Source organism: Perca fluviatilis, chromosome 11 (genome assembly GCF_010015445.1).
Source record: "Perca fluviatilis chromosome 11, GENO_Pfluv_1.0, whole genome shotgun sequence".
In the NCBI taxonomy this organism is placed as follows: Eukaryota; Metazoa; Chordata; class Actinopteri; order Perciformes; family Percidae; genus Perca; species Perca fluviatilis.
This window is the reverse complement of record NC_053122.1, coordinates 22,671,560-22,694,688: the sequence shown is the minus strand read 5'-3', so window position 1 is coordinate 22,694,688 and position 23,129 is coordinate 22,671,560. Positions and strand designations below refer to the sequence as shown.

Sequence of the window (23,129 nt, the reverse complement as noted above, 5' to 3'; positions counted from 1 at the left end):
ACATTTGATTTTTTATTAAAATAAACACAACATACATACCATAAATGTTATTCTACTGGTCTGCACTTGCTCTGATGGTTTTAAAGAAAGGAATAACGGAGTCGAGGCAATTCATCAGTAGACCACAAGCTATTCGGGGGTGTGACTACAGTCACTGGGGTCTATATATTGAGATGTTTTGTCCGGTGGCACTGGCTTTATGTGAATGAGAGAGAAGCTGCCCAGTGAAAAGTCAACACAGTAGGACAGTGCGCTTCCTCACTTTGACACCATATGCTCACAGACGCCACAATGGATTCCCGTTTTCGCGCACTTTGCATGACTTTTGTTCTGGCATCGTTCACCCGGAGGTCAGGTGCGGTCGGACCGGTTATCAGATGCGAGCCATGTGAAGTTGGAGCGCGGCTTTTGTGCAAACCTTTACCTAAGGACTGCGCCGAGAAAGTCCGCGAACCGGGCTGCGGCTGCTGCATGACTTGCGCTCTGAGCTTCGGCCAGCCGTGCGGCGTGTACACCGGGAGATGTGGCTCCGGACTGAGTTGTCAGCATCAGCCCGGTGAGACGAAACCTCTGCAGGCTCTGCTGGAGGGACGGGGAATTTGTGCAAACGCTACTAATAAACGACTTACCGCCAGACCAACACCTCCAGTCAATGAACTGCCAGGTAATTCTTGTGCGTGTACCTTTTCCATATGCGTCCTCTGTGCGCACGTTATGCTATATAGGCCTACTCTATAGCTGTATGTTAACGTTTGAAAACGTCTTAAAATCGTTGTATATGCATATTAATGTAAAATAACTGTACAGGCCTTAATTTGTTACTGTGTTATTATGTTATTGTTATTATTATTATTATTATTATTATTATTATTATTATTATTATTATTATGTGTTATTTATCATTGAATAATTGAGTAGTTAGATAACTTCTTATGTCAATTATGGTCCGTTCACAAGTGGTAATCAACTGTCAATTCCACGAGAATAGAAATCCATCTCAAAGCCACAATCACTAATTGATTTCACTCAATGAATTCTCTTCATCCATGCAAAGAGAAGGTGGAGGATGAGACTGGCTGAACCATAGGTACATTTAAATGTGGAGCTTTAGTAAGAATTTGATGGTGCAAAAGAGATTGCAAAGAGAGTGCAGCTCAATATCGGTAAGGTTGACTTTCAGGTTAGAGACAGTGTAACTATTTAGTTTGTATTCTTAAAGGGAGGGGACTTCAGGGATTCAAGGGTTAGTGTAAAACATTATTTGTACAGTCTATGGAAGAAACACATCTGGAATCAAGTGGTGGTAGTCATTTTGCATATTTCTGTTCAGTGTCTTTCCAAAATTGAAAGATGTATTTCATCTCAGGGAATGCTTCTGAAACTTGGATTCTTCATGACCCTCAAGTTGGCCTCCAGCTTGCTGAAAACAATCTATATGTCTCAATCAAGCATTAAAAACTTCCCTTAAATGTTAGATTGTGGTCTGTTTTGTGAATAAAAAACATGTTGTTCTCAAACTTCAGCAGAGAATATTGAGCCTCAGGACAATGAGCGGAATTCCACCGGCTCAGGCCTTCAGACCTCATCCAGCACCCACAGACCCATGTTGGGACCCCTGAGACCTCCTCTTCACCCCTTTTTCCCCTCTGTCAAGTCAGAGGTCCTCGGACGGGAGCAGCAGAAGAAAACCCAGAGCTTTAAAATGGAGGAGCTCCCAGGACAACTTATCATAGACCAACAAAACTTCTCTCTGGAGACAAAACAGGAGCCTGAGTATGTAAGTACCAAAACCAATTTGTTTCTGTCTTCAGAGCATATTGGAGGAATGTTTTTCTCCTCTTCCTCTATGTTTTGGTGTTTTTCTCCCCCTACGGGTGATGAAATGTTTTGGGTAGCGGTGCTGATGGTTGGCAGGCATGGTTTGCAGTAGAATGGCATGGCAGCGAGCGGGTACGATGGCCCTGCGGCTGACCTGGGTCAGGCGGTTGTTTGGCCACAAGGCGTCCGCGTGCCGGGTGTACTGGGAGCCAGCGAATGATGGATTGGCCTATGTGAGTGCCTGTTGGGAAGCCCTGCTGCTATTTTGATCTCTTTGGCCAGAGAAGTGAGCACACACTAGTAATGTGCTTTGACTGGCTGTTTTGATTAGTGACTGGAGTACTTGGACTTGAGGACAAGCCTTTTTGCTCCCTCATTGAGCTCTTTGAATTCACTTTATCCCTCATCCTTTGTGTAAAGTGTAAGAGTTCTAAGCAGCTTTGGCAAAGCAAAGCTGCTAATTAATATCTCATCCGTCTCTTCTTTCATATTGCAGCCACCATTGTTTAGGTATTACAGCAGAGCAGTGTGCGTTGCAGCTTTGTAAACGTTATTTTCAAGAAACAACAACAGAGAATTCATGTCACAATCACTCTGCAAAATGGAATATTAGTGTGTGCTAATGGATTCCGCTGCACTCTTGAAGTTGGAGCTGAGATGTTTAAGTAGTAGAGAAAATACAGTAACTGCTTATGTGTTCCCTCATCCGTAGGGTCCCTGTCGGAGAGAGATTGAGAGCATTCTCAGCAGCCTCAAGATTACAGACATTCTCAACCCCAGAGGTTTCCGCATACCAAACTGTGACAAGAAGGGCTTCTATAAGAAAAAACAGGTAAAAAAAAAAGCACATTCAAAGGACCATCATTTGATATTGACTGTATGCTAAACTATAGATTCATGCATCAATTTCATGAGAGGCGACACATTATTTAAACATCTACCTGATAAAAACTTTCAATTTGTTCACAACTTTGAAAGGTTGTAAAAAGGAAACCCACAGTTCCTTTTTTACATGCTGCATTAATAAAGATTCAATGCTGAAGTCTAGGGACTCAAACTTAAGGTCTCCTGCAGCCCAATTACAGATTTGTAGCTGTCCTCTTGTATTCATTGGTAGTCATTAGAGCCTCATCATTGCACCACCACACCAGTGAGGTAGACCCGAGCCACTGGCTCTGGAGACAGGAACCACAGGGGCCAAACCCCACTGGGGTTGACGGCTGGGACGATGGCCGTTTAACAGGAACCCTCCCAGGGAGACAGACGTCAAGGTGGCCACCGGCACCCGTTGCGCTCCCCCCATAATTGCTGGACTTTTGAGAAGCATGCACAGAAATAGAGCTGCAGCCATCCCCACGCTCACATGGTTCACCCACGATCGGGTTGTAATAAATGAGTGGTTCTGACGCATTCATATGGAGGCACTTAGGGCTCCCGCGCCACTGCATCACCGAGGCAGCTTTTCTTATAACATAGCAGTCCCTCCTGCTTAATGGAAGTGTTCTCCTTGACCTGCAATCATCTCATAACCAGCCTCACAACGCCAGGCTCATTGTCTTTGTTTATGTAGAATGGACATAGTGTTCCGCTGCTGAGCCCTGAGGTGCTGAAGGAGTGGCAGACATTTAATGTTGGTCAGTTTAATTTGGACGTTTGCACAATTTTCAGCAAAAACATACAGCTCTTAATAACAGTAAATGTCTTTTCAGAGGAAAGAAATTACCCAGGACAGATTTAATGCTGGAAACAAACACACTTTGTACAGTTAACTGTGAAAACAATTTGGATTTCTGTATTAGTTTTTCCTATCATACAATTTGTGATACTTTTGTGCTGCAGCTACAATTTAAAAACCCTTATGATAATTTTTTTGTCCTCACAAAATGCAGTGAAGATAAGATCTCCTCACCCTATACTTCTTATGCAAAAGGTAATGTGATAACAACATTCCTAACTTCGACTCAGATCAGCCTCTCAGTCAAACCCTGCTGAAGTATTGAACTAAGTAAGGATGTCTCCCTTCCTGATCAGCTCTGACTCCTTTGTCGAGCAGCAGCACAGTTGTGTTAGCCCTTGAAATGAATGGCTGCATGTTTTACTAGAGTGGAGGTTGACCTTTAGTAAAATTGGCAGTAAAATAACAGCCCTTGGGTAGCTCCACAGACTCTGTAAGTCATTTGTAGTACCCATAATTTGGAGCTGTGGGGTATAATCAGCAACAGATGATTCGTACTGGCCACCAGCTTCTGAAAATAGATCTTGGTTCTCAGTTGTTCACAAACGAGACTAAGCAAATATTTTACCAGGTTTCTGTTTACCTTAAAGGTCTCTATATGTGTGTGTAACAGGAGGTAGACCATAAAAGCAGCTCAAAATACCTAAGCGTGTTGGATAACCAAGGCTGCGTCGACTCAGCACAATCTGACCATTAATGCCTCTTAACTATTGCTGTTCTACTTCATTGAGTTCTACCCCCCACCCCCTATTTCTCTTCCCTCCCTTCACCTTGTCCCTTCCTTCACTTTCAGTGCCGTCCATCCAAAGGCAGAAAGCGAGGCTTCTGTTGGTCTGTGGACAAATACGGGAATCCTCTGCCAGGTTTTCATGGGAAGGAGCGAGGAGACGCCCAGTACTACAACTCTGAGAGCCAATAGGAGCAGGACCAAGCCGGAGGGAAGGTGGGAGTGAGAGCAAGAAGAATTGTAAACAAATGGAGACACTGAGGATATTGGGAGAGAGGTCAAAAGATGGCTCAGCCGATATATGGATGTTTGCTTTTTCTATCTGTTGCCTGTGGGACCTTTTTCAGAGGCAGAGCATAAGGAACAGAGGAAGAGTACCAGGAGGGAAAAAAAGCCTTTGTGTGACAAATGCTGTACTTTTCTGCGATGGTTGGATTCTTCATAAGCTTTTTGTCTACAACTTCAACCAGGACAACTTTTGAGAAGAGGATACACTTTAAAGAATTTATCTCAAAAGCCTTATTCTGAATATAAAACACAAAGACATTTGTCACAAACATTGAATGAGTGCGCTATTCATTTACGCACAATTAAGTGGCATTGCACACGTGTACATGCTTGTGATGTGTAATCATAATTTGTATGCTTGTGATTTGTTATAAAGACATTGTGTGTGGTCACAACAACCATGTAATTTATGTATGCATGAATATGTCCTTCGGAGTAAGCATGCAGTGCCTTACTATGAATTCCATTTTTTTCCAGTTGCTTCCTGCTCCTCGAGGAGTTAGACTGGACTGTGCAACTCAAACACTACAGTGCGCATAAAGTTTTTTTTAAACTGGATCTGAAGCCACAAGAAGACGGACATTTCCTTTAGTCTGTACTGTGGTTGTTAATGTTTTGTTGTCACTTTGCATAAGCTGAATTGTTGGGATAAAGTCCACAAACTGTTATCTCTGATCTCTGTGTAGCCAGTGATCATTTTCATCACTTCTCCTCGGTTTCAGTAAATACTCCGTTTGCATGTAAAATGCAACCCTCAGAGGTCTATTTTTACTTAATAAAGGCAGTATAAAATTATCCAGGTATTTTTCTCCTCATCATGCCTTCTCTCACTTTGAGTGTGTATGAAACAGACTTTTTTGGCAGTTGAAAAACACATTTAAACATGACCATGTGATGATGAAATAACATTTTATTGGATGCACATCCACAGAATTACTGTAGAAGAATATATACACTGATTCAACAAAACCAATAATAGAATAGCAGCATTCCTGCATAGTATACACAAACAATCTGGTCCACTGCATATGAACTCTCAACAACAAACAAAAGCAGAAACACAATTGAAGCATAATAAATACTTGAATAGATGCTAAAATAGGTTAGAAGTGCCCTCAGCAATCCTCTGCTAAACATGTGGACCAGCAGAGACTAGTAGAGGTAGACATGCAGAACAACCCATCCCAAGCCTAACGGTGGCTTGGATGAGCCCTGATATGTTTGTGCGTGGCCACCATGCACATATTTGCGGCACTTTAAGTATTTCCCCCAATACCCATTGAGGAAACGCCAATGGAGATACATTCAGACAATGTCAACACGTTGAATGAATGAGCAGCTGTGTTGTTTCGTGCCATGTACAGCTCCAGTTTTGAATAAATTAAAAAAAAAAAAAAAACTGATCCAGAAGACTCTGAAATGGGCTTGGCAGAGCTGTGGACCTGTGGTTTTGAGCAATGGAGTTATTTAGTCAGAAACACAAATGTATACAGTGTTGCCCTATTTACAATCAGAAAAAAATGAGCAAACATATAAAAAATCTAAAAATGACAAATGGTTCGTGCTAGTAAGAATAAATACGGTTTGATACATACATCATGTAAATAAAATGAGGACATTACCCCTCTGAAATTGGATTTTACATTTTGTGTGAATGAGTGTGTTTTTATGAAAGGAAGTCAGTTCATCAGGTGGTTGCAAGTAGATTTACACAGAACATATTTGCTTGTGTCTATATGTTTGCGTTTGTGAGTGATAACGGAGTCCATCCTTCAGTGAGTGACTTCTTGATGACACTCTGAGTCACCGAGCAGGTCACCCGATCCTGGGAGCTTCTTCCCATTCCAGGAAGAGACACACCAGCAGCGGGCGGGAGGTCCAACCAGAGATGACTCACACTGAAATAGGAAAAAGACATAGGAAACCACATGAATAAATCACCCAATTAGCTTTTAGGATGAGTCTCTTTTCACAGGTGGAGTGAATTTTGTTTCGTAAAATCCTAAAGTTCTCACCTGCTTTGGCTTGTAGAAGCCATGCCGATCACAGTTGGGGAGGTAGAAAGTTGTGAACTTCTCTCCTAGTGTCTGCCGAGAGCTGGATATCATGTCCATCGCTGCATGCAGCTCAATGTGACAGGGACCCTGTGCATAAAAGAAAGGCAAACAGTGAGAACTGCGCCCACATGTAAACAAATACACTATTATCTCAATTATCTCTCTTGAAAATCTACTGCTCCACAAAAACAAGTGCTCCCTCTACTGGAAGTAAGGTAAATTACTTTAAATCATCTAAGTCAGGTAGATGTTTTATTCCTCACCTCTTGCCCCAGGTTGTTGCGGATGACATTGACTTTGATGGTCTCTTGGCCCTCAGCAGAGTCTTGGTGGTCCAAGGGAAGGTTGAGACCCAACAGGTAGTGAAGGGAGCCATGGTCAGGGACTCCACCAGCTCCATCTGTTCAGGTTTTAGAAAATAATTTTGACTTTAATAATTCAGATTCTTGATAAGTTTTTTTTAATGTTTCTGTTGCTTTGGATCTTAAGTAAGATCTTAAAAGTAGCTAATATTAACACATATGAGAAAGAGAAAACCATAAAACTCTGAGACTACCTTGGCCCAGGTCTTCAGTGCAGACTCCGTGTCCTCTGGTCAGAGCATGGAGCGGCATGGCCTCACCGGGCCTGGGAGTGCAGCGGAGACCCACACCACAGTGGGCTGTGTGAACCCCACAGGACGATCCTTTCTCCAGCGCACAGGCCATGCAGCAGCCGCATCCGGGCTCCCTCAGCACCTGCTTGCAGTCTGCTGGGATGGCAGGACAGTCATCCAGTTTCTCCTGTGTACAGGCGGCACAGCGGATTGGCTCCGGTCCCACCACTGGGGACGACCTCACCACAGTCAAGACAGCCAGAGTCACTACTGCCACGAAAGTCAGCTTCTCATTTAATTCAGGCATTTCCAGTCTTCAGATAAATATGCTCTTCTTTTTTGGACTTGCCTCTTCAAACTTCTCAGTATGACTGTATGTTTCTTGTACTAATTCCTCCAAACCAGCAGTATTTATATGGACATCTGGCCTCCAGAGGCGTTAATGATTAACACGCTTGCCCTAGAAATAAAATATTTTTGACACAGTTGCTTAAACGGTGGATGACCCTGCTTGACGTACGTAGATCCAGGTTCACAAGGTCTGTTGTCAATATTGACTTTGGAACATAAAGTCATGGACTTAAAAAAAACAACCCTGTTTTTGAACAGCAAAACTACAGATCTTTGTGTTTTGCCTTTGATATTATGAAGAAAAAAATACACTTACACTGCTGTTTAAAGAAATTAATTGAGAAAGTAGTAATGAATAATATCCACATTAAGGACTACTAGATAATCCAAGGAGTTATAAACTATGAGATAATGAGGGTGATTATAAAAACTATTTTCTTTAATGAAATAATGGTGAGATGTGCTTTGACACTGTTTTCACATTAAAACCCCATGTGTCCCTTCAGTCACTTTGGTGAAGGTTCCTCTTATCAAGCAGGCAAATAAACAAGATCATTCCCCTTTAGCATTGCTCAACCCTAACGTTATGGATTGCTCTGCTAGAATCACAACATGTATTTTAGAGGTTCGATACCTCTATTTACTCTGTGTGATATACGCACAGACACCACTCGTGCTGTGTATGACTCTGTATGACCTCAAACTTTCCAGAATTTATTTTTTTGAACAGAGAACTGACATGTAACACATGCATGTTAATAATGCGTCAACCTTCAGGATTATTTACCTGTATTATTGTTTTATTAATCCATTACAGCACAAGTTCCCATTAACTTTATGTAGATAAAATGGAGATTCATATTTAGCTGCAACCCTTCATGCTATCAGTGAGGGTTCTGGATGCTAGTGGTGGTGAGAAGGTGGTGTTTCAGCACAATAAAAAACAATGAGCATATGTGCTTATGTGTGTAAACATTTAAGGGTCATTTGAAGTTAAAATTGGTTTTGGATTTAAATAATGTTTAGATAAAGTACAGAAAGTCAATTGAACTCACAGATTTTGGAATAACTTGTGTATATTGTACAATTTAACTACTGTTTTATACTTTTACATGTGAAAAGTAAATACCTTTTTTACTCTACACTCCACAGTACTACATTTGACAGTTACAAGTCACTTTGCAGAACATACACAAAATTAATATGCTCATTTTGCTTTTACTATACTTTCTTAAAGTAAATTCTCAAAGTATTTCTAATGGGAGACATGGCCAAAAAAAACATGTATTTAATACTATACAAAAAAATATTGACAATACAATATAATTCTTATAATAACACATACTGTATAAGTCAACACTTATTAGTATGTGTTATTATTGTACCTTAGCTACCTTGTTTATTTACTGGTGATGACAAAAGAAACTAACTTGCACATAGACTGTACTCTGTGGCAGTGCCAGCCCTTAACACGGCATTCCAGCCATGACGAATGGCAGGTCACTGGTTGATGTGACCTACATGTTTCACGTTCACCTTGTGAGGCCAGTGAACAGCGTTACTCAACCACCAGTTGGTGAGTTGTTGCCTCTTCAATGTTGACCATCAGGTCCACCAGCCAATCAGGAAATGGCTCCTCCTTGGAAATATTTTTGAGGACATTAGTGAAAAAAACAAAACAAAAAACTGTATTATAATCTGCATTTTGAAAGGGTTAAAAATATTTGCTTAAAATAAACACTTACAACCAAAGATGCACCAGTTTTCCTTTTCCTGCTAATCTTCTTCTGCACCGACAGTTTAGTTGGTGTGCGTTTTCGACATATATTCTTGGAGACCATAAACAATAGAGCATCATCTCTTTTCCATTCGACTTGTCAGATATTTAATTTGAATGCAAATTGTGCCACACACACACACACTCACCTTTATTCTCAGCTCACTACTAATGGACCTCTTCTTCTTTCCTAACTTTGTCTGCTGAGGTGGGGTAGCTTTATCTCTTAAATCCACTCCGTGTATGCTCCAGTCTGAATCAGAGAAATTCTCTATTTCCTCCTGGTGATTGTTGGTTGATTGGATTTGAAGAAAACTATCTTGGCTGAGGGAACGAGGCTTAGGTCTCAGAAGCCTATACAGAGCATTATTATCTTCATCTTCTTTGTTCTGATCTTCTGTCGTTACCGCCTTTGTCTCCACATCTTCTTGAATTTGAAAATCCTCCTCCTCTCCTCCTCCTCCTTCTTCTAATTTATCTTTCTGCTCGGACTCTTCCTGTATGGTCTCCAGACATGGCCTCTATTCACCATTTTAAAACAGAGGAAAATTAACATAGGCTAAAATGTCCATTTAATTATGAATTTTAGGATTTTTTTTAAACTTACTTCACATTTGATTATGAAAAACAGTGTACTAAAACTTACATTTTGCTGCTGAATATCCATGCTGCTGTATGGCTGAGCTTGGCTGATGTGTCAGGATGCTGCAGTTTGAGGTTGTCATTAGTTGATTATTGAAATCAGCTGTGGAAGCTTGATTACAGACAGATGGCAGGTGGAGGTGGATGTCCTTTTTGATACATGAAGTGAAAAATAAAGCAATTTAAGAGGAATAAATATCTATCTATTCAACAGTGGAGCATAACACATTATTTCAAAGGGACACCAACAATGTTACACAGAAAGTTCAGTTTTTTTGTCATAAGGAGTCACACTCCAGTGAAAAGTTGTATAATGTGTTCTGTATCTTAAAAGTATTAGTGTATTATGTCGAAAAAGTCATAGTATAGTATGTCAAAAAAAGAAATAGTACAAAATGTTGAAAAAAAGTCCTAAAAAAGTCATAGTATAGTATGAAGACTAGCGGTTTGACATCGTATATATTGTTCCATATTACTGAGGACAGAAAATGAAAAACTCTGAAGACAAAAAAGTCATACTGTAGTATGTTGAAAAAAGTCATAGTATATTATGTCAAAAAAAGTCATAGTATAGTATGTCGAAAAAAGTCTTGAAAAAGTTATAGTAATGTATGTCGAAAAAGTCATAAAAAAGTCATAGTATAGAATGTAAAAAAAGTCATAGTATAGTATTTCAAAAAAGTCATAATATAGTATTTCAAAAAAGTCATAGTGTACGATGTCGTACGGATCGGGCTGCATTTTTTCTTTAGCAACCGAACCCGGCCCGAGCCCGACAGGCATTAAGAGCCCGACACAGTTAAAATCTAAAAAAAATGTCTTATTCTAATGACACGTACGTTTGTTTGTGTGGAAAGCCAGCTTTTATTAAGAAACTGTAGGAAGGCATTCGGAAATGTCAACAGATGAGCGCATCAGCGCGCACAGGGCAACAAGCACACGTTAACACAGGCGCGCACCTACATAATAAGCTATTTTAAATTTAAAATGTTCAATGCCTTATCGCGCTGATGTGAAATCTAGGGGTTTGATGTCGTATTTATTGTTCCACATTAGTGAGGACAGAAAATAAAAAAACTCTGAAGACAGAGCTGGGGTTACTTTTTTGACATACTATATTATGACTTTTAATATATACATATACAGTATATTTGACTTCTTTTTCTAAATCTATTTGATTTTAGATCAAATAGTAAATGTGTTGCCCTTTAAAGGGTATGACCAGACAACCATCAATCTTCAGACAGATTACCAGGTATTTATCACACTGAATTATATGTGAAGCTTGGATGTCATTGGTTTAACGTTGTTTTTGTTGCTCAACATTACTGAGGAGAGAAAATTATAGTCATTGTATAGTATGTCGAAAAAGTTATATGAATAAAGGCAGACATAGATGTAAATGTTGACAAACGTCAACAAATTGCTTTGCAAATGTTTCATGAGGATAAGAAATAATTCAACCCATTTGTTAGACCTCTAGGATAAACACAATGCAGTTTAGTGTGAAACACAGATTTTATATAGACACAACTTCCATTTTTTATTTTTATTATGACAAGAAAAGATTGTTTCTACTACTAAGTGAATAAGTGATGAATTTTTACTTAAAATTCAGCAGTTATTTCATGAAAATTCATCTGGAGATCCTCAACTGCTCATAAACTTACTTTAACACAACTAACTAATATCACTGTCTCAGAACATTGTCTCTTTTTTCCCTTAAAAGAGTTCCGAACTACATAGTTATTTCCAGGAGACTTTCTTGGAAATTATAATAAAATTCTATTCATAAAATACAGGATTATCAAAAGAATTCTATAGTTTTCTTGGTTGTTGAAATTGTATTATTAATGAATGCCAAAACCCTTATTTACTCATCTTGACCCTTTTTAGCCCTGATGACATAAGTGGGAGTGTTATTTGTGAACCATGATTCACCTTTATTGCTTAATGTCAACTTCAGCTTGGACTCAGGGAACTTTATAGCTTTTTTCTTTTAAAACTCGTTGAGGATACATCAACATTACAATTAATCAGAAGTTTTTAATAACTGAACAGAATTTGTTGTATTTCATCCAAAATCAAAAAAAATTCCAACACTGTACTGTACTGAAATGGTTGAGCAAGCCAGGTGTTTGTTGACTCAACTTTTACACTGTGTGAACCCAAGACAAATTCTACATCAATGCTGGGAAAACAATTTTGGCCTTGCTCAGTGTTGCATGGTGATGTTCATCTGGCTGTGGGTTGTGGAAGTCCAGCGTTTGGCATAATAAACCTGTCATTGTCTGCCATATTTTGCTGTGTAGAGGGAAAGCTGGTATTTTAAGAGCCATAAACTAAGGTGTGAGAAATGAAATTTTATAGAGTGAAACTAACATGGAAAACTGCCTATAAAAGCCATATTTGTTACTGCTGAGTGTTTGCTGTGCTGCTAGGTGTGTTTGAGGTTTGGGGGACAAAATGTAAATATTGAGTTTTAGGAAGGAAGCCCTGAAAGGCAAGGTGAAAAAAAAAGTTTTGGGGGGGGTTGTATCTATCTATCTATCTATCTATCTATCTATCTATCTATCTATCTATCTATCTATCTATCTATCTATCTATCTATCTATCATCTATCTATGCAATAAAACCTTCATGAGTAACAAGGCAATAATTTGGCTACACCTGTTAAACAGGCATTAACATGTAGAAAACCGATATTTCAGTCTGCTCTCATCCGCTGCCACTGTGTTACACAGCACAAATAGCGAATTGCTACAAACATGCTGAAATGAAAGTTGTACGATATGTAGTCTAACTGTTTACCTTAGTAAGAAAATTCTTGTAAACTTTGCAGCTTGTTGATGCAACCAGCTATATTTTTTCTCTCTTCCAGCGAAACACATGGCTAATTAATATTCACGTGAATGACATCATCGGACTACAGGGGAGAGAATATTAATTAGCCATGTGCACTACTATAGCCTATCTACACTGTTTAACCCAAATCGGTGCCTACACAGTTCCATTATGTTATACAGTAGTCATTTACTATTAACTAAGAAGATAAAACCTTTTGTTTATCCTTTGTATCATGCACTAATTGCATCAGCACGACTGTCTCGCCCTCAAAACAGCCTAATAAAGAAGTAAAAGTTTAAGTCATACGTACAAGATAGTTTCCCTTATGTAGGAGATACAATTCATTACCAAAACGTAAGGTTAACTCGTACCTACGGGTTAAAGTTATGTTTTTGCCAACAATGCCTGCATTTTTTATTTTTTTTTACCTTGCCTTTCAGGGCTTCCATAAAAATTGGTTCATCCTAAAAATCACACCCAAATTTACACCCTCAACCACAATACCACACACCTTCATCTATTAACATTCATAGCAATTAACATTCATAGCCATACTCATTTATTTTATACACCAATATTGTCTTTATTACAAAATATTCAATAACCCAACTTTACACTGTACAAGATACAACATACTTTACAGCTTTTGGCTATTTACAAAAAGTATGATCTGCATATCAAAGTAAATATATATAAAAAGGCAGGTTGCAATCACTGTAAGCTTATTGAGTAAGGCAAAAAACTTGAAAAATGGTTTATTTACACTTTTGCAGATCAAGTGAAAGTTCAACACTGATAAAGATTTGGGCTACAAAGATATCTGATGTGCCTAGCATTTCTGAGACTGGATCTGAGAGACGTGCTAAAGCTTATAGTTTTTTTAAGAAAACTCAAAATGTAGCTTAAATATAGCGAAAAAGCTAGAGTACGGTAATGTATGCCTGAAAGACAACAGTAGCTAGACACTGCACCAGAGTTTATGTGATCTCGATAAAAATGCGTTCATGTACATGGAGCTTTTGCAAGGCTTAGGCTTAGGGACTAGGTCGTGCATTTGTAGAAGTTTTGTGCTTATTGTATGTGCTTAAGCAATGTATGTGCTCTCTTCTGTGTGGATGAATGCCTTCATGGACATCTACATATATGTTTGCACCATACATAGGGGTGTATTGGTCCTCTATGTGATGCTGATTGTACCTTGTGACTGGTCCAGTTTTGGCATTAACTAGTTTCCATAGCAGCACACATTCAACCCTGTAGAATCGGTCGACAATGACACTGTTCCTTTCATTGACCTTTACTGCCTCCTCAGTGTTAAAGCCGCCCCTTTCTGTGTGTAGACTTAACACACGCCGCACACATTACATTATACTATTGTGAATCAGGACAAAAGATATAAAGGATATTCTGAATACCTTATTTCTACTCTCTGGAGTTCAAAAGACACTTTTTAAGTCTACTGATGACATCTGAAAGTGTCCCATATGACAAATATATTCAACCTACTGCAACATTTTCTCTTTTCTCTTGTAGGCTATGTTGAGGCAATATAAGCAGTAACACTAAAGATCTATGGAAAGCTTAATACTTTGGTTTTCTTTCAACAGGAGTACCGTTACTATGGCTGTCAACTCTTAAAAAGTCATGCACTATTAACTGTAAATATTTATAACTGTAAAAAAGCCTATTTCATCCAGTAAGCTCTGAGTATAAAAAGTACTCTGTGCTGTTTCGTTACAATTCAGAATTAGCCACACATGCATACACACACTCACAAGTACACACATGCATGCTTACACACACCAAAAAGAAACAACACCATTTTACACCGTAAATAATGCAATGTATCCTTGGCATAATCAGAAAGACAGTGCAAAAGCAATAGCATGATCAGTCTTTTGTCTGGATATCAATGCACATATCTCCTGTACATGGTATATGTACTACATAGAAAACAAAGATGCACGTTATACCTGGATCTGAGGGAACCCAGGAACACCACAAATCTAATCATCTGTTATAGAGATGTTAAAAAAAGGATTTGAGATTCCGGTTATTTTTCTTCTTCGTTTGTTTTCCAATAGTGGCAAGCAAAATCCCTAACAGGATTTAGGGATTCAAAATCCCTAACAGGGTCCGTATCACCATGTAATTTCTCTGGAAGTTCATATCCTGAATGAGCATTTTCTGGGTTGTGCCAGTAGCTCAGGATTTATAGGAAACACCTGGACAGCCCTGTCTTCTCACGGCCTCCAACCAGGGTTTCCTTTCCTCTTTTCAGTGAAGTTTGTAGTCTTGTCTTTATTCCTTCACTGCCACATCTGCCACAGCCTCAATCTCAATCTCTGTCACCTCTATGGCTTCCTCATCCTCTTTACTCACTGAAGGCAGGCAGGATGAGGGAAGACATGTCACTTGGCTGTTGCTGCTGTTGGCAGAGTTCATCTGCATGTTGCTGCCCAGATTGGTCGGGACGCTTGTCTTGCCACAGGAGTGGATTCGGCGCGCCAGGCTGGCGGAACGCACCACTGAAGAAGTGATTATGGTGCCCACACCCTGAACCTTGCCTTCCAGGAAGTAGGTCAGCATCTCACCTTTACCCTTGACACTGACTTTGCCCCGGCATACCAGGTCGTAGTTGGTACTCAGCAGGCGATAGACGTCTTCGGTCACCTGTATTATTAGGCAAGGCAAGGAAGCTTTATTTGTATAGCACATTTCAGCAACAGGGCAATTCAAAGTGCTTTACATAAAACATATTAAAAACAAGGAAACATACATGTGTATCTATTCACACCAATTCAATCTGATATCAAAATAAAACACATAATGAGAGTTTTCCTTATCTGCGGCTGGTTTTATTGTTTCTCTCTGCGTATATCAGTCCCTGTGTTTTTATTTATTTTATTTATTTACTTATTATTTTTATATAAAATTGTGTCTCTCTGTTATTGTGACCCTTTTTGCTTATTGACTGTGTAACTCTGTTGTTTTAAATACAACTTTGATGTTTTGAATTCAGGTTTCCTTATAAGCATTGTGTGTAAACCAAACTTGCCTTATAATAAAATTACTTTTAGATACATATTGCAATCTAAGGTGCATCGCATACCTGTATCTTTCCCGGTACTCCCGTGCTGTCCATCCTGCTGGCCACATTGACTGTGTTCCCCCAGATGTCGTATTGAGGTCGCCGCGCCCCAATCACCCCCGCAACTACTGGACCCACATTGATACCTGGGCAAACATAAGAACATGTCAACAACAACCACAAACCAATGTTTAACTGAGGTTTATCATAGTCACATTGTGATTTACTTTGTGATTGTGTTAACAGTTTAATACAAGGGCAGACGTACCCACTCTCAACACAAACTCATTGTATGACTGATAGTTGATTTCATCCAAAACGTCAAACATCTCAATGGCGTAGTCTGCTATTGTACTCAGATGGTTGTAAACAGATTGCTTGGCCTAAAGAGAGGAAGCACACCAAACAGTTAGTATTTATGTATGAATTGGTCCTTCATATTGTCTCTATTATAAAGTACTACATACATTTATACATGTGCAACACTCACACAGAAACATTAAATGACATGCTACCTCGGTACCAACGGTGGGGACGAGGCCCACAGCTGCCATATATGTACTGCCAATGGTTTTGATTTTCTCTATGTCTTTGTAGCACTCCTTATCCATGAGCTGCAAAACATACATCCAAATAGACACACAAAGCAACACATTTAAAATCTCCCAGAAGTACAGTATATGTTCAAAGTCGGGAAAAAAATCTGCATCCCACCTCATCAAAATCAGCGATGATCTCATTCAGTAGTCTCAGGCACTCCACTCCCATGTTGTTGCCATCCAGCTCAATGTAGAAATCATTGAAGTTTGGGATCGAGGCAAACAGGACACCAACTTGTGCGTAGGACTGATAGTATAGATCCTAATGTAAAAAAGAAAGAATACAGTATAACAGTATAAAATGTGTCCTTTGATGTCTTCTGATGCATGTTTTGTTTGTCGTTTATCTACCTGTTTGTCTGTTTTTCTGTCTGCCTGTCTATAAGCGAGGCTCACCATGTTCCTTGGGTTCGACAATAGGAAGTGTTGAGCCACGTGCGCGGGCAGAAGATTGAAGAGAATCCTCCTGTTGTCCAGCTTCACTTTCTCCATGCCATCTCTATCCTCTTCCGCCTGACAGCAAATGTGGCACACACAAAAATATACAGATAAAGCCATGAGGAATGTAGCTTGTCCCACATTTTCACCACACGGGGTCAGTAAAAAACCTTACGAGTCTGGCCTATATGTCTTCTAGTTGGATTTTAAATGGACGTTGGTACATTACATGACTGCTGTTAGTTAAATGATTAGACAGCTTAAAATTCAGCTTTTGCAAACCCACTGTTGCTTCTTTTACAATCCTGGCACCAAATGAAAACATGTTTCTTACCCTCATTTCTGCCAAAGAACAGACAGCTGGCAGCCTATAAATACAAATCCTCCATGCATACCCCAATAGTTTGCATATATCAAAGTTGAAATGGCAGTATTTCTACAGCACACTCCTATTAAAACATATATTATGATAATGAGATTTAAGCCTCTCAAAATCCACACTGATACAGACAGTTCCTGACCTGCACAGCCCATAAGAAGTCCAAGCGTAGCTTGAGGTCAAGTTGCCTGGAGTGGAGGGCCAGGGCACTGACAAAGAGCAACAGAGACAGGATGGGCTCATAGCCTCGGATGTGGAAAGACCCCCCACTGTGGAATAGACCAACACACAAGTCAGCACTGGACTGGACCACACAGAAAACTACACAAAAAGGTTGAATGGACCCCCCACAGTGTCAAGAGAAATCACAAGTAAACGTTTGTTAAATAAATAAGTAAAAACATGATTTTTTGTGTTTTATAAAAAAAAAAGATCAAAACAAAACTTATAAATAAAAGACCTTAAATGTTACTAAAGCATAACTGCGTCTACAGAAAATTAGCTTTTCAAAAGACATCTTTATCTTAATAACCTTAACAAATTTAACGTAATCACTTTCCAGGGGCACATTCATGATCTGAGCTCCAACAAAATTGGCCAGGCCCCTCGGTACGGGGTTGAAACAGCTAAAGCTCTCCCCTACATTGTCCTTTCAGGCTTCTGATTTGGAACTAAGGAGCACATGTGCTGCTTCAAATGGTGGAAAATGAAAGAGTATGTGGGCTGCAGACAAGCAAAGACTCCTTCTCACACACACACACACACACACACACACACACACACACACACACACACAAACACATCTCACCACGTGTACTGTAAATGTTCTTTCAAACTCCTGGTTATCTGTCCCTTCTCCGGATCAAACACAAAGAAAAACCGTCGTTGCCTTGTGCAACTTCAGGAATTGATGGAAATAAAAACAGCACACAAGCAGTGTTTTGCATGATTGTGTGTCTGGTAGTTTGTGGAAAACTCTGGCACTCACAGATAAGTAATCTTCTTATTTAATGTGGTCAAAATACGAACGTGTTTCAGCTAGATGCCATCATCAGTGAGTTTGTGGTCATGTTGTGCCGTGAACCTCTCACCCTGCAGTCTTGCGAAAGCCACTGAGTTCCAACACAGTGACATACAGCACCCCCAGTAGGAACATTAGCACCATCTTAGGCAGCCAGAAGACCCGCAGGAAAAGTGCCAGAGTGAGTGTGCACAACACACAGGACAGAAAGGCGTAGCCGGCACCGTCACAAGGCAGCTCCGCCATGGTGTGGTTGGCGCCGCTGTCCCTATCAATGATGACGATGGAGCTGTTGGTGTTGGCACTACCCCACAACCAGGGCATACAGCCCACCTGACAGAGGCAAACAGGACGATACATGTGCATAAAGATGATATTAAAGTAGAGAATAATTCAATATCAGCCTACTCTCACAGTCTGTTATGATATAGCTTTTTTTTGTTTCCTTACTTACAGCACCGATATATAAAGAACAACTGATGCAATATCTTACAACTGTGATAATCAAACATCTCACCAGTACACTCTAGCATCCAAGCATACCCTTTTTAAACCAAAAAGGAACTACAATTACAGCCAAAAAAATGTCAACATTTTTCTTACTGGTTGGTCATATTTGGTGGATGACATTTTTATTGTTGCCTTTCCCACTTACCACACAGGTCTGGGCCACGGCGTAGATTAAGAGCACTATGAGAATACAGAGAGCAGTGCGAATCTGAATGGTCAGGCACCCTGGAAAACACTGACAGACAAAAACAAAGAAATGTTAGATGAAAGAGAACGACACCATGAGGAGCATTTAAAATGATATTGTGAAAAACAACAACATATTTACATATTATGGTAATATACGGCAAGACAACAATGACACAAAGTGTGTTAGGAGCTGTAGGAATACTCTACAGAAAAAGGCTTGAAATCAAACTGATAAATGCTGATTGGGGTAGCATAAGGTAAGTAAGGTACAGAACAGAAAGAGAAAGAGAGGGAGAACATGAATGTGTAAAAGTCACGAAGTGTAAAAAACCCCCACAAATTGATGTGGTAAGGAGCTTTGAGGATGACCATCTACCTCAACAAAAGCTGAAATTAATAGACTAGCTATCTGAGTTTAAGTACAGCATAGGGGCTAAGAAAGCAATCTTAAAGCCAATGAATACTGAATCGTTATTACAAGGCTGTATATAAAACATTTACATATTTCGTTTAGTCAGCGAAAAGAGGAGGAAGAATTTAAATGAAGAAGCTTGCCACCTGTGTTAGGCACCATGTCAGAGAGAAGAAGTTAATGTTAGTTAGTAAGAAGTGTTTAAGGAAAGAAAGACAAGAACGATAAGAAAGCAGCTGCATTTACCTGCACTCTAGTGATATGCAGGTACATGATACAGGCTACTAGGAAACAGATGCAGAAGACGAGAAGGACAAGAACCACTGTGCCCCTGAGAGGAGAACAAAAGGAGAGATGGCAGGGTTAGTTAAAAAGACAGAGACCTGTGTAACTAAGAGATAAATGGATAGAGAAAAAGCAATAGAGAGAAGAAGGAACAACAACAGAATCTGCTGTACATACTGTGGTATGATGAGAAGATAGACAAGGCCAAACAAGGCAGCTAGGATCAGAGAGAGGACCACTGCGCTGGTGAAGTACTCATCAGGAACCTGGTGGTACTATGAAAGACCAGAGACCAGATAAGAATGCGTAACATGTTTTTATTTTGTAAGGTGTCCCTGGGTGTCTTGAAATACGCCAACAAATAAAATGTATTATTATTATTATTATTAACAAAGTATCACATACATTCAGAGGCTTCATCCACAACATGTACAGGTGCCGTATGTGTCTGCAGTGTCTAAAGTCCCTCACCCTCTTCTCGCGCTCAGAGCACTTATACATAAGTGTGAGGAAATTGAGGTCTGCTGTGTCTGACTCAGTCTGGCGGGCCTCGATTAGGCGACCGATGTAACGGTTGACCCGGGTTCTGGGGCTGCTCTGGACCACATTAGCCTGGTTTGTGTTGGAACGATTCCTCAGCTTCTGTGGAGCCGTCCGCATGGCCCTCCGCTGGTGGAGAAAATGTAGAACTTGAAAAACAACAGTGTGATGAATAGGCTGCAATGCAGCACCCTCTATTCTCTGCACTACTGGAGTATTATCATATTAGGAACAAGGATGAATAAGAGTTGACTCAATAAACACAGGCAGCTGATAATACTTTCAAATTAGGACATTGCCTTCACACTTAACTTCATTACTGAATGCACCCGCTGTGTCTAAGTGTCTGTAGGCAGCCTAAGTGAGCAGCTTTGCAAAACATTGGGCATTGTAGCAAATCCAGAGAGTTAACATGGCAGAGTGGATGTTTGTGTGTGTGTGTGTGTGTGTGTGTGTGTGTGTGTGTGTGTGTGTGTGTGTGTGTGTGTGTGTGTGTGTGTGTGTGTGTGTGTGTGTGTGTGTGTGTGTGTGTAAGGGTGAGCATGCTGGATGAATTGTAGCTCGGTGGCGCAGTAGGGAAGCAAAGGGTGAGCAAGGATCACCAGACTGTTTATGAGTTCATGACATGACATGAATGTGTACAGCTCACTGACTTCCTTCATTTCATCCTTTTCTTTCTGTCCCTTCATGCTTCGGTCTATTTTTCCATACTTCCTGCTTTCTCTCCCTGTTTCTGTCTATTCTACATTACTTACTTATTTTCTTCCCTGCTTCAGTATATTGTTCCTTCCTTTCTCTTTAAATATTCTTCCTTACTACCTTCTTTCCTTCCCTGCCTCCATGTATTCTTCCTTCTTTTCTTCCCTGCCTCCATATATTCTTAATTATTTCCCTCCATAGTCTTCCCTTCCCATATTTCCTTTCCCACTTCTGTATATTCTTCCTTATGTTCTTGTTTCCATCCATTCTTCCTCCGTTCCCTCTTTTCTCCCCTGCCTCTGTATATTCTTCCTTCTTTCCTTCCTTCCCTGGTCCTGTATGTTCTTTCTTACTCCCTCGTTACTTCCCTGCTTCTTTTGTTATTCATGAGGCAGCAGCACAGTGACCAGCAGATGCCGACTTCTACTTATGTTCCATCTTGTGCTCAACGTAGCACAGGACACATCATGCAGCATGTCTGCTGCACCAAAAATCGTATTGATTCATCCCTTGTCCCTCATTTTACTCTCCTCCGTGTCTTGAATGCGTATGTCATTTTACACAATTCAAGTGTGTGTGGTCTGAATGCAAAAATACCATTCAGTAGAAGGTGCATGTATGACTTAACCTCTCACCGCCTTTCCATTTGTCTTTCAGTTTATACTAATCTGCCTTCTGTCTATGGGGTGAGGATGTCATCATTACTACTAATGTACATCTAAGAGGAGACACTATCATGTAGTGTGAGGTAAAGATCTACTGGAGGCAGCCACTGAGGGCAACGCACTCAGTGGCTGCACACACACACACACACACACACACACACACACACACACACACACACACACACACACACACACACACACACACACACACACACACACACACACACACACACACACACACACACACAGCGTTTCACTATCTTTGTGGGGACCCGTCATTGACATAATAATAATGCATTCCCTAGCTCCTTACCCTAACCTTAACCATCACAACTAAATGCCTAACCTTAACCCTTACCCTCACCCTAACCATAACCTAATTATATCCCTAATCCTAAAACCAAGTCTTAACCCTCAAACAGCCCTTTAAACTTGTGGGGTCCAGCATTTTGGCCCCACAAAGCTGTCGGGACCCTACAAGTATACTGTTTTCCCGGGTTTTGGACCCCACGAATGTAGTTAAACAAAAACAAACACACACACACACACACACACACACACACACACACACACACACACACACACACACACACACACACACACACACACCTGAAAATCTGGATTTAAACAACTGGTGCAAGGATTGTACAGCTGCCAGGCCACAGGATTTCTTTTCAGGCACACAAGGTCAAGTTAGCTCTTTGAGATTTGGCCAGATTGTCAGTGTTGCTGCCAGTATAAGCGGGGGGATACGGTGTGTTGGTCCTTGACAGGAGCGACATGCTGAGGTCATTATAGATGATAGGACCATTACTTACAGGTTACTTACTCCTTGTTTTTACGATACATACACATTCTGTGAAAGCCATGTATTTATCCACTGAGATGTACAGTTGCAAGAACAAGTTTCTAAAGCTTATTGCATTACCTAGACTCCTCCTAAACTGTTGCTAATTCAGTGTAAGCATGCGTGAACTACTAAGAGAGGGACGTCTATGAAGTGGAATATTGGGTGTCATGATTCCCAACCAGTGTGATGACATTTTGTTGTGGGTGGACATCTCCTGCTCAATAAAAACACCTCAATGTCAGCAACAGAGTCAACTCTCAGAGAGCCTATGATTCAGAGTAGGGCTGCATAATGATTATTATTATTATTATTATTTAATTATCGATTATTCTGCCAATTATTTTCTCGATTAATCATTTGATCATTTGGTTATTGCCAAATATGACACCTGTAAACTGCTTATTTTGTCCAACTGACCACCCAAAACCCCAAAATATGCCATTACAGTAACTATCACATGAGACAAAGAAAATGGATAAATGCATTATCATAATAGCTTGTGTTTCAGCTCTAATTACGAGTCTACAGCAGAGATCTGTAAGAGACAGACAGCAGGAGCTGGCTGTGCTGCAAATATCACTGCAAGAGTGTGATGTACAATGTTCAGTGAGGTG

The 23,129-nt window shown here is 40.2% G+C and overlaps 3 protein-coding genes across 7 annotated transcripts in view; 1 reads left to right on the top strand and 2 right to left on the bottom strand.

Annotated features, from left to right (window-relative positions):
* The first annotated feature begins 13 nt into the window (after positions 1-13).
* LOC120569075 (insulin-like growth factor-binding protein 3) lies at positions 14-5,615 on the top strand. 2 transcript variants are annotated; one of them, XM_039816920.1, is made up of 4 exons: positions 14-664; positions 1,527-1,777; positions 2,531-2,650; positions 4,347-5,615. In XM_039816920.1, exons 1-4 carry the CDS (start codon positions 274-276, stop codon positions 4,470-4,472), a joined length of 888 nt encoding a protein of 295 aa, XP_039672854.1. In that variant the 5' UTR covers positions 14-273; the 3' UTR covers positions 4,473-5,615. The 2 variants fall into 2 exon arrangements, with proteins under 2 accessions (XP_039672854.1, XP_039672853.1); XM_039816919.1 differs by having other exon boundaries at positions 15-664; positions 1,524-1,777.
* Positions 5,616-5,915: 300 nt separating this feature from the next.
* Positions 5,916-7,595, bottom strand: LOC120569076 (insulin-like growth factor-binding protein 1). Its single transcript, XM_039816921.1, has 4 exons — positions 7,182-7,595; positions 6,889-7,025; positions 6,584-6,712; positions 5,916-6,466 (listed from the first exon to the last, which is right to left on the bottom strand). Exons 1-4 carry the CDS (start codon positions 7,525-7,527, stop codon positions 6,341-6,343), a joined length of 738 nt encoding a protein of 245 aa, XP_039672855.1. The 5' UTR covers positions 7,528-7,595; the 3' UTR covers positions 5,916-6,340.
* Positions 7,596-13,395: 5,800 nt separating this feature from the next.
* LOC120568311 (adenylate cyclase type 1-like) overlaps positions 13,396-23,129 on the bottom strand; it is a 39,784-nt gene continuing 30,050 nt past the window's right edge. For 2 of the 4 annotated variants that reach the window (XM_039815727.1, XM_039815729.1), the window contains 12 exons: positions 20,233-20,430; positions 19,939-20,036; positions 19,723-19,807; positions 19,021-19,110; positions 18,436-18,698; positions 17,487-17,613; positions 16,879-17,040; positions 16,643-16,789; positions 16,444-16,542; positions 16,197-16,311; positions 15,950-16,074; positions 13,396-15,510 (listed from right to left, as the gene is read on the bottom strand). In XM_039815727.1, the coding sequence (XP_039671661.1) occupies positions 15,139-15,510; positions 15,950-16,074; positions 16,197-16,311; positions 16,444-16,542; positions 16,643-16,789; positions 16,879-17,040; positions 17,487-17,613; positions 18,436-18,698; positions 19,021-19,110; positions 19,723-19,807; positions 19,939-20,036; positions 20,233-20,430 (1,881 nt within the window). In that variant the 3' untranslated portion in view covers positions 13,396-15,138. Of the gene's footprint in view, positions 15,511-15,949; positions 16,075-16,196; positions 16,312-16,418; positions 16,543-16,642; positions 16,790-16,878; positions 17,041-17,486; positions 17,614-18,435; positions 18,699-19,020; positions 19,111-19,722; positions 19,808-19,938; positions 20,037-20,232; positions 20,431-23,129 lie in introns of those variants that run through there. The other 2 variants (XM_039815728.1, XR_005640697.1) reach the window with 2 other exon arrangements.

Bases quoted from the DNA above. Each gene is read 5' to 3' on its own strand.
- LOC120569076 (XM_039816921.1), bottom strand. From the start codon at position 7,527: ATGCCTGAATTAAATGAGAAGCTGACTTTCGTGGCAGTAGTGACTCTG. The intron at 7,026-7,181 runs GTAGTCTCAGAG...AAACCTGAACAG, and splicing joins CACTGAAGACCTGGGCCAAG to ATGGAGCTGGTGGAGTCCCT. The intron at 6,713-6,888 runs GTGAGGAATAAA...TTTTATGCACAG, and splicing joins GCAACAACCTGGGGCAAGAG to GGTCCCTGTCACATTGAGCT.
- LOC120569075 (XM_039816919.1), top strand. From the start codon at position 274: ATGCTCACAGACGCCACAATGGATTCCCGTTTTCGCGCACTTTGCATG. The intron at 1,778-2,530 runs GTAAGTACCAAA...CCTCATCCGTAG, and splicing joins CAAAACAGGAGCCTGAGTAT to GGTCCCTGTCGGAGAGAGAT. The intron at 2,651-4,346 runs GTAAAAAAAAAA...CTTCACTTTCAG, and splicing joins GCTTCTATAAGAAAAAACAG to TGCCGTCCATCCAAAGGCAG.